The 11,537-nt window shown below is 38.5% G+C and overlaps 1 protein-coding gene across 2 annotated transcripts in view; it reads left to right on the forward strand.

Annotated features, from left to right (window-relative positions):
* Positions 1-5,946, forward strand: part of slc12a5a (solute carrier family 12 member 5a) — a gene marked incomplete at its 5' end in the record, with an annotated part of 121,439 nt that extends 115,493 nt beyond the window's left edge. The window contains 5 exons of one of the 2 annotated variants that reach the window (XM_084061516.1): positions 444-569; positions 3,087-3,322; positions 3,750-3,764; positions 4,308-4,441; positions 5,770-5,946. In XM_084061516.1, coding sequence (XP_083917642.1) covers positions 444-569; positions 3,087-3,322; positions 3,750-3,764; positions 4,308-4,441; positions 5,770-5,861 — 603 coding nt within the window. In that variant the 3' untranslated portion in view covers positions 5,862-5,946. The remainder of the gene's footprint in view (positions 1-443; positions 570-3,086; positions 3,323-3,749; positions 3,765-4,307; positions 4,442-5,769) is intronic. The other variant, XM_084061517.1, reaches the window with a different exon arrangement.
* Positions 5,947-11,537: the final 5,591 nt, after the last annotated feature.

Consider the following 11,537-nt stretch of genomic DNA (forward strand, 5'->3'; position numbering starts at 1 on the left):
GATGAAATGAAATTTGTCCCTGAGCAAGACTCTTAACCCCAAATTGCTCACAGGTTCTCATTGGAAACAAGACCGCAAGGACTTTCATGAACGACCTGTTAAAAGGAATTATCCTTATCCTTTTAACCTGCTGATAGCACTTTCATAAGCACCAACCAGTAACTGCATGTATTGTTGAGCCAATAAGTGGCGACATGAAATTATAAGGAATAAAGGTGTTTGTGTGGGCACCGGCCCAATTTTTCAATTTGTGGGTGTTGTTTTGAAAACAAAATGGGGTCTGCAGTGTTTTCAAATGTCTCTGTTTTTATGAAGTCAGAAATAGCAGAACAGTGTGGATGATGGTTTCAAATGTAGCAAAATATCCTAGAATGAAAAACATGGATCCGTCTCGCTCGCTCTCATTGTCATTCATTGGTCTTCCTTCATCTGCGGCTGCACAGATCCAGAGCATCACCGATTCCTCCCGTGGGTCCATCCGCCGCAAGAACCCAGCCGCCGTCACCACCCAGCTGAGTGTGACTGAGGACCCGCCGGGCGGAAGCAAGGATGAGAAGCCTGAAGAGGAGGTATGACATGCTGCTCCGTTTTTTATGGGTTCACTTTAGAGGTTATTTCAAAGAACATAGCCAATACATTATTTCAAAGAACATAACATAGCTCATAGCGCGACACAGAGTGCCGTGCTATGAGCTTGTAGATCTGCTATTTTTTTTAAATATTGAACATTTGTGCAAATCTTTCAATATACATATTTTTTAAAGCAAACATTTTTAACTCAAATCTTTGCTTCTGGGGGTTCCTGGAACAACAATTTTGAGATGGAGGTCGGCGGCCAAATACATATCATTTTGCGGGTCCTTGACATGAAAAAGTTTGAGAACCACTGATATATATAGCAATATAAGTATAAGTATCAGAAAGCTGTTAGGATTTAGAAGACTTTTCTAGAATCGGAATCTCAGGCCTTAATGGGCTAAATTACTCATTTCACTGCTCTGTCATCAGCTGCTAGGTCCTATATGATAACACTTCTATCTTTACTTGTATCTAACTGAATCACACCTCATGGTTGCTGTAAAATAGAGTGAGGTTACCTCATCATCACATGTACCATCAACGTGACACTTACCGCATAATGCTGAAAATATGACATCTCACATTTTATCATTAGCACTACACACAGTAGAATTCTCAGTGTTCATTTATCCATGTGTAACTCAGAGAGTTAACTCTCACAGTACACTCAGGATTTTACTGTGTACAGACCAGTAACTGAGAGTAACTAAGTAAGTACTGTACTCAAGTACAATTTTGAGGTACGTTTACTTTTAGTGAGTATTTCCTTTTTGCTTTATACTTCATACTTGAACTCCACTGCAGTACATCTCAGAGGCAAACATTGTACTGTTTACTCCACTGCAATTATTTGACAGCTTTAGTTACTAGTTGCTTAGCAGATTTAGATGAACACAAAACATACATACTGATAAATTATGATGTATTATTATAGGTTAGTTAAAGCGGCACAATGTAACTTTTTTTTTATGAATAAAATGTAATTTTGTCCAATCTATGGTAGAGTATGTTAACTCATATACTGCCTAGAACGACTAAAACGACTTCTGTCCATAAGCCATGCCTGCCAAGAACGACTAAAACGACTTTTTAAAAAATTATTTTTTTTTTTTTTTTTTTTAGATTTTTTTTTTTTTTTTGACCCAAAGACCAAGGAGATATGATTTTTCGAAGATATAGACTCCCATCCACTTCCTTGTTAACTTAAAACTTAAAAATTCTGTATCTCGGCTCCTGAGTACTTTTTTTTTTCAATGAAAAATATGGCAGTGTTCAAACGCGGCCAGAATAATTCTGGCAGTGAATGAGTTAATACAATATAACTTATACAATTGGGGTGGTTGTATTTTGTCTCCCTGCTCTTCTATTGAGACATTTAGATCGTGTCAAAGGTCATGTCTCACCTAGACACTGGATCAGACACGAATTGTGACCTGATGGTCAAGATTCAATTTATCCCCTGAGCAAGCAGGCAGGCTTTATCAGCTCAATGGCAAAGAATGTCAGCACTTGCGCAGGAAACCAGGTTCAAATCCAGGGTTGAAGAGGAAAGCTACATAGTGCAGCTTTAAGCTACCCAGCAGCACAAAGTCATTAAAATCAGACCCACTTTTACCAGCTGCAACATTTAAAGGATGAATGCACTCCCACAGAGGATTTGTCTAAGTAAAATATTCATTTGTTTAGTTATTAGTTTTTGTATGCTATTACTGTTTGTTTAAGTTTGTTGTGTGACCATATGATTGTAAAATTATAATAAAGACAAAGTTAAAAAATAAATAAAATAAAGTGATGCACTACTAATTCATAATATTATGATGAAATGGGCCATTCTGCATTATAAGTACTTTTATTGCAATACTTTTGTACTCTTAGTCAAGTAAAATTAATACATTATTAATAATAATAAGCTTTTATAATGTACGGTGTACATTATATATATATGCTACTTTTACGACTGGTACAGTCTAAGGCAGAAAAATTTAGAGACTGCACAAAACACGGTCTCTCTTAAACATGTTGTACGTGTTATACGTAGTTGGGCGCTGAATAGAGAATATTGCAAGAATAGCAGATCTACAAGTTCAAAATATGATTTGTAAACAACACACTCCTTCCACACTGGTGTACAACGAGTCTCCAACATACCAAACACCCGCCGGTGGGGAAAAACACACTACTTAAAAACCTGATTTATACTTAGTTGCGCGTGGGTGTTGTGCACAGGAAATAGCCGAACCTAGCTCACAATCTCGCTCACAACACAATGCATCGCAGCGTGAGCTTGTAGATCTGCTATTTTTGTTGCGCGAGATTCGGCAACAAAGTATAAATCAGGCTTTTTAATCATAGCTCTTTCTCTCCTCTCTCTCCTCTCACACACATGTGGTCTTTTCTGTCGACTTCACCCGCACGCCTGCATTCTCCACCTCGACTTTGGCTCGTTCAACCTCTCTCCTCTCTCTCTCTGGTGTGACTTCCATTATCTTCCCCCCGTCGTCTCACAGTCAAAGTCGTCCTCTTCCCCTGTGTCCCGCCCTGTACAGGTGCAGCTCATCCACGACAACACCACTCCCGCCAGCCCCGCCACCCCGGCCGCCCCTCTGACCCCGGCCACGGAGGGGGCCCAGAGCCCCGGAGAGCAAGTGCAGATGACCTGGAACGAGAAAAGTGAGGCGGACACGCCCAAGCCACATGGTGCAGCCACGCCCGAGGGCATCAAAGATATCTTCAACATGAAGCCGTGAGTGTCCCCAAAAAATGCTTCTTGAACTTCTCCACGTTGGAATTGTGAATTTCTCCTTTCGGTAGAAGAGTGCCATAGGTCTCTAGCAGTCACCGCAATGCATAAAATTAAACAAATACCGATATAGAGTGAAAATAGCCGATCTACACACTCAAAGCGCTTCAAGACACAATGCGTTGTTGTAGATTGGCTATTTTCAGAACATTTTTGAAAGTATAAAATATGGCTCAAGTGGTTAATAGTAGAGTGTAATAACATGCAAGTGCTGTAGAGAAGGTAATACACATTTAATGGTAAGGTTTGGATTTTGCACCACTTTAAAGCTGCAATCCATAATGTTTTTAGTGAATAAAACATGCTGAGCTCACATGTGTGAATAGGTTAGCACTGATGACCATGTGTTTCTCTTCTTGCCATGCTGCAGTGAGTGGGAGAACCTGTAAGTATTGAAGTACCTATGAAGCTCCAACTCATCCATTCACATTCACACATGGATCCAGTTAACCAGTCACATGAATGAATGTGGAGGATGAAGTCATTGTGTGAATGAGCCTCTGTCACCCTATTCATGATTAGGAGCTGAAGATGCTTTGAATCATGAAGAATTTCCTTAAATAGTAATACAATCATTTAGGTGTGGGTGATAAAGAATAGGATTTTTTTTTACCAAATACCTCGTTATTGATTTAAAGAAATGTTTAAATATTTTTTGCAGATCTACAGGCCGATCTTATAGATGGGCTATCTTAGCTATTTTTAGCTATTTTTGTATGTTTTTTTAAACTATAGAATATGCGATTACAACTAGAAAAAGACAACACATATCACAATATTATATCCAAAATACCAGATCATATCACGTTATCAATATAATATTGATATATTGCCCGGCCTTATCATTAGAAAACTTTGGATGGTTTAGCTGTTGACTGCGTGTGACGGTGGTTTCAACCTGCATTTGTCTTATCATGTATTCCATCAGGAACCAGTCCAACGTGCGCCGCATGCACACAGCACTCAGATTGAATGAGGTCATCATCAAAAAGTCCTCGGAGGCCAAGCTGGTGCTCCTCAACATGCCTGGAGCACCCAAGTCCCGGACTGGTGACGAGAACTGTATCCTTCATTCTCCTGGTTTTGTTTTACATTTTGAGTATTAATGGGTGTAGATAGAAAATATTATAGAATAATTAGTGTACGGTTTCAGCCCGATCAGAGCCCCATTGACTTCTATTTTAAAATACAAGTTTGATATTTCTAAATGTATTAAACAATAATAATAGTGGAGCTACTTCTGTGACAGACATTTGCCGCTGGTTTGCAAGATTAGCCCCGGATACACAGACAGACCCTTGTATAGACGGCTAGACTCCTGGAGATTCACGCTATAAAAAAGGTGCGCTCAGTGGAGTTCAAATCTTCGCCAGGAGGCATGCCCTAGTAATAGTACTGTACACATACACAGACACACATATCTGACACAGTAACACTCCAGAGGGATCATTGACTTGGTGGCCAACGACCGCAACCTCACTATTTTCAACAATGTGGACAGGATGGAACCAGTGAATGAGGAAAATCACCAGGGGTTTTCAAAATTGACTTTCATTAGGCCTTGGACCCCCATATCAAATGATTGTGTCCTAGGGACTCTGATATGAAACTTTAATTAAATTGTCTAAATGTCATAATTGTACATGAGAAATAGATTCATAGTAGCGATATTGAAACAGTGAATTGAATTATAGTGACTACTCTTTATTTCGCTGGGGACCACATGAGGGGTAGGAGGAAACATTAGTTCTCTCATGTGCAACATGAAAATATGAGGTTAGATCTTTAGTTGTCAGTGTCACCACCAGTTCATCTGTGGCACAGATGATATGTTTGTCAGTAATTGTAATTGTCATTGTCACGCAAATCCTACGAGGTTACGTATTTACTTGTCATCAATACAATACCTCCAGTCCCTCTGTGCCACTCTGACTTCTCTGTACGCCCCCTAAGAAACACTATACTATATGAATATAGCCACAGATTTAGCAATCACAATTAAACACATAACAGAACAAGACAAAACCACACTACAAAAATAAAATCTAATCACAACAAAAAAGTTTGTCTGTCAGCAATTCCCAATGTCCATCTTCATTCCAGGATACAGTCCACATATCACAAGGCATGTCAAGTCCTTCATCCTGTACAAGACTGACGTCCAAATACTTTACGGCAGTGGTTCTCAAAGTGGTGTTCACGGACCCTCAGGGTTCCTTGACAGCGTTCCAAATGGACCCTTACAGGTCTGTAACTCTGAGAGTTATGGGTCAAATACCACCCATCGGTTATGCCAGGCACAGAACCAGCATTGTAGATTAGAACATACAGTCAGTGTAGGTTCATTTTGGAGCCACTGCTATTGATTTCCTTGACCTTTTTCCTCCCAGACATGGAGTTCCTTGAGGTCCTCACTGAGGGTCTCAACCGGGTCCTCCTGGTTCGCGGAGGTGGCCGCGAGGTCATCACCATCTACTCTTGAGAGAGCAACCCCCCTACCCTCAACCTCACAATCCCCAACCCCCCTTCATCAACCACTAAACCCTCGTCCCACACCCCCTGTGCTCAAACCCTTCCTTCCCTATCACATCATAATCACATCTACCTTGTCATTTATTTATGTTTGGAAGTCCTTTCACACCCAGCCAACAGCTCGACTCAATTACATCACATTCTCCCCTTACAGAATGTCTCCCCTTGAGCCCAATTTGTACTTCATCGTACGACAGTGCTGTGCGGGACGAAAATAGCTGATCTATAAGCTCACAACACGTTGCGGATGTGATGCGTTGTGATCTTATAGATTTGTTATTTTTCGCCCACGGCGTTGTCTTATGACAGAGCACAAATCAGACATTAGGAGACAGATAAACAGTGATACAAACCATTCTACACTGGCTACCTTTTGTATCTATGGTAGACTCTTGTTTATTATTTTTTTAATTTCATCTTAAATAGTTCTTAGGAGTTCTTTAGACATTTCTACCCTGAGCGTTGTGTTAGCTTGTCTATAAGCCAATTATTTGAAAGGGCTGTATTTACAGACCCGGTCATGGGCTGTTGGCTGAGGTGTGAACATACAATATGCATGTTTGTCTGTCTTTCTTTTAATCACAGCGGCTTATTTGAAGGTTGGGCTTTTGTTAGCATGGTAGTGCCCGCACACTTCTCTGCAGCGAATTGTCTTCTGTCCAGCTGAAATGAGTTCAGAGTTGGAGTGTACGGTCGATCCACGTGTTCCTGTTTTCGATGCGAACGATCGGCAACAGAAAAAAAGTAAAGACTGCTACCCACGGTCATGGACAGTGGTTGGAAGGAAGAGAACATGGCGGCTGCTACAGACTGTGAAAATCCCATGACATTTGAAGAAGACTTTAATGGTACGTGGATCAAATCTCCATGACACTTTTTGAGCACTCCTTAACACGACATCTTTCCCTGTAATTGTATTGTTTCTTTAGGTTGATTATGTTTTCTCTTCCATTCACCCTTATTGTCTTTCTACTCGTCCCCTATTTTACTCTCTTTTAAGTGGCCATTCACCCATGTGGCCACTGTTAGTGCCAAAAAACAACAAGGCTAGCTTGGTTTTTAGAGATTGACACGTAATTAAACTGTGAATACTGCGTTTCCTAGCGGAGGGGCCGTCCGACAGAGGAGTGGGGAGAGAGTATTAATGTGTCCCGTCGAGATCATCATTGTCAGATGCCAGCACCCCCTTGACCCTCGTGTGGATCACTGACTGTAAATAATATAAAAGCTCTGACGCATTGTTCAGTATGAGTGTAGTATTTTTGTGACATACTAAAAAGCTTCTAGTGGAGAAAAATGTTCCTTCTCTCAGAGGGTCAGCTCAAAACATGCTTTTTTCTGGATGGCTTAGGCTCCTATCACTATGGTAACTGTCACTGTAACCTTGACAAAGTACTGCACCTGCACTGTCCGCCACTGTGCAACAAGTGACATTTTATCCAACTCGTCAAGTTCATTAAATGAACATTAAATGTGTTATTTTTTCATCTAGAGAACAAATGTATTTGTTATGTTTATAGACAGAGGTTATACATATTTATGAAATAGTTATATGCCATTTTTAGACTGTCATTCAAAGATATATTGCTGTGTTTTGCCAAATTTAGATATCCAATATGTGCCATACAAAGTATTTTTCAAAGATAAATAGCAAACAAATTTCTATTGTTCAAATTAGAAGGAATAAAGTGTGGTTAATGGAGAGATGCCTGCATGGTGCTAGTATGGTGGCAACACTGTTTGGAAAGTACCCCGGTACAGGATAATCAGTGATGTGCGTCAAATCAGCCAACCTCTGTTAACCGTGGATTCCTTGAAATTGGAAGAAAATGTATAGCTAGTATTTAATTTGAGCACTTATTGATTGTTCACAGGGCACTGTCTGAACAAAGTTAAAGAAATGGAGTTAAGTTCTGGAACAGCGATGGCTTCGGTAGCTAGGGAACTCATTTTGTCCATAAGACAGAACTCTATGCAGTAGAATCTACTAATGAGATTTTATATCCTCTAGATTGGTATGAGCCAAACAGGTCCTCGACCATAAGAATGAATCGTTAGCAAATCACATTTAAGTTCAAAAGTGCATCTTGAAAAGGAATGTGCAATTGGTGAAATTTGGACTCACATAATCATGTTATTTATTTTTTTTACACATATATTTTGTATATGTAGATTTCATATGTCTTATGAATTCAGAACCATGTCACTCTGACCAAGGACAGAAATCACTGAGTGTTTTGTTTCATTTTATTTGTATTTATTAATTTTGTTCTTAAAGAAACTGTTTTTGGTCATTTGCACTTGTAGTAGATCTATAAATATAAATGAAAACATATAAATATATATATATATACAGTAATATATACTGTATATACATTTATATACATATATACAGTATATATACAATAGAGGGAAGCAAAACAAATTAGTTTATAGAGCTATTTAAACATTATTAAATGTTTTTAGTGGTGTTTGAATGTCAGACCATTTGTTGTGAATGCTGCTAGTATCAATAGATTTATTTGTACTGTAAATAGAGACGAGTAAAGGAACATAACAAAAGATCAAGAGAAAAAGGGTTTCGGCTTAATAGACATACATATCAGTGTTGGTCGTTGTCTCCCGAGACTGTAATCTCTGGACAGGGTTCACATTTTGTTTCATTAGATCAGTGGTTCCCAAACGGTGTGCAGAGGCACACTGGTGTGCCATGAGACAAGTCCTGGTGTGCTTTGGGATTTTGTGGCAACCACATTATTACTGCAATATACACAACTATACAAAATTTTACTATTTACTTTATCAATAATTTGACATTCATTTCCCCAATACAGAAGCAAATTCTATAACTAAATGTCCTATTTTTTACGGGCGAAAAATGTTTAATTAACATTTCATTTGAACTTCTTTCACAAATAAAAATAAATAGAGAAAATATCCTATCTACAAGCTCAAAAGGCGTCACGATGCGACACGTTTTGAGCATGTAGATCAGCTATTTTCGCTATGAATACAGGTGTGCCTTGACTTGTCCATTGGTGTGCCTTGTGCACAAAATAATTGAAAATCACTGTATTAGAGAACTACCTTTATGTTGAATACCTTGACGCAATATTACACTAGGGTGCGATTTGTTTGGGCGGTCCGGGGGAAATTCCTCCAAGTATTTTTTTCTCTTTTTACAAAACTGCTTACTCCCTTCTCTAATGTTATATCTCACTAAAGCAGTACAACGAGCCCTATTGCAGGGAGAATATTCCATGAATCTGAGCATTCTGATTGGGTAAAAAACAACTAAAATGATTAAGAATATGTTTCCTTTACATTTCTTTGAATTGTCTGTTAGTTGTTATATAGGTTGTGAATTTTGAACACATCTACCTGTGGCACGTTAAGTATCATGTTCAAGAGGCCATGCTGTAGGTCTTTTTAGATGATTGGCACCTCAGATCATCAGACATTTTCTTTAAAATACTTTGATATTACACATAATTATGTCAATGTCTTGATGATGTCTTTGGGAAGAAAAAAAAAAACGTTTTGAAGAATATGGCTGTTTTGGGATTGTCACTCGAACATTGCCTGCATCGACTGAGCCTTTTAAATCTATTCTAAAGAAGAGATATCTGATATTTATTGGAAAAGTTTACTGGAAAATGAATTATTCAATTTATTTATCAAATTATCAATGTGTTTTATAATTACTGTTTGCATGGTCTTATGTGGCAATATTTGTTTTTAGTGGTTTCTATATTGTGATGAGTTCTATGTTCAAGGTGGTAGGAGGGGAACGGAGTGTTCTCTTTTGAGCATCATAAAATGTCACTTAAATTACAGATCAGAGAACCTGTTTGCCACGTGGCAACATGGCTTGACCTTGAAAACAAGTCTTTTGCAAAAAAGGTAAAAGAGTATGAGTTCACATTATTGTTACTTGTCATATCTCAATCTTTGCTCAAGTAGTGTAATGTAACAAAAGCTTTTGAGTTAGCGAATGGATGGACCTTACGAATGGTCATTTCACCCTTGTAAATATCTATTACTGCAGTCAGAAACACTGTAACCTACTACGATGTTGTCTTTTGTTGTATACTGGTCTATCACTGTGGACAGAGTCTTAGAGTTTTGTAAGATTATGTGCAATATTGTTCTCATAGATATTTTTGTTTGTTTTTTTAATTTATCGTTTTGTTCCAGATATTGTTTTTGTTTCATTGTTTGCATTTAAACAACTAGCAGTGCCACCGGTCAGTTAGTTCATCACAATGTTTGTCACCAGGTCTTATGGACCCTAAAGATCTTAAGTGTCCATTGTGGAAGACAGCTGTCCCACAGTGCTCTCTGGTGGCATGGGTGTATATTACAGCCAGTTGTAAGGGTTGTGACATGTTATTAAAGATAATCATATTACATCATTATACTGCAGTTTTGGACTGCAATAAACTACCTACCTGTTCATTTTGTTGACATTTTATCATTTAAGTATACTCTAGGTCAGTGAGGCATGCATCACAACTTTATTTCAATTTTATTTTATTTTATTTTATCTTGCTATATTTCTAAAAGAATCATAGTAAATGTTCAATCTATAGTGCTTGTCACTCTATCTGTGAGGTGAGCCTCCCCCAAAATCCCCCACCCACATTCCCTTGCCCCCCTCCCTGTCACAAATCCACCCCAGCTCTATACTTATAATATGTGATTGCAGTATAATTCTGTAAAATGATCAAAGAATATAAAACAAGCGCTTCCAATCCTGGTACTGGCTCTGCTTGAACAACACAAGGTGGTCAAAATAAAACCAGCATGTTCCTTCCTCATCCCCAGCCCATCAGTGGAACAGATCAAATCTTTCGCCTGCACAACTGTAGCATGAGACCAACCTGCCGGTGATCATTACAAAAGTCTCCATCCTCAAATGGATATAAAGGGCTCTGAAACACATCTGTTACTGGGTTGAGGAGGCTATCCTTTTAGAAAAGACACCAACAAAGAAACGAACAGCAGACCATAAACTGGTACGCAGTGCCTCACAATTGCTTTACAGAAAGACGGAGAGCCAGAAAGCCTAATAGCTCACATAAGGTTTACAATTTTTAACCATGAATATCCTCACAGACACAGCAGATCTATGACTCAGGAGGTAAATTGAGTGCTGCTGCATTTCTATGTATTTGTTTATTTATGAGTCAGTATGATCTCTCTTGGAGTCTGATGAGAAAAATTGAAGATACTATCCGTGCGGTGCAAGCAGAGCCCTACTCCAGTTATGTTGTGTAACTCAATGCATGCATGCAGACTATTACCCTGAACAAGGTGTAGTATTGAAAATATATTGGGTGTTTGTGGTATATAAAAAAGTATTTTGTTCTTATCCGTTTATTTGAGACGTTTTCTTTTGGTAGTATGAAATGTTTGCTATCTTTTCTTTTGACTGGCCAATCAGTGTATCCAAGATGAATGAATATATTACAGTACAAGATTCTATTTTTTATGGTAGATTTATTTGTTGCAAGAGGTCCTTTCAGATTGTTGTGTCAATTGTGTCATATATATCTGCAGATAAACTGATTACCAAAGTATATTTCAGTTACATATGATAGGTGTGCAAATGTGTACTCCAATG

Source organism: Gymnoscopelus microlampas, assembly GCF_963454915.1.
Source record: "Gymnoscopelus microlampas genome assembly, chromosome: 7".
Taxonomy (NCBI): Eukaryota; Metazoa; Chordata; class Actinopteri; order Myctophiformes; family Myctophidae; genus Gymnoscopelus; species Gymnoscopelus microlampas.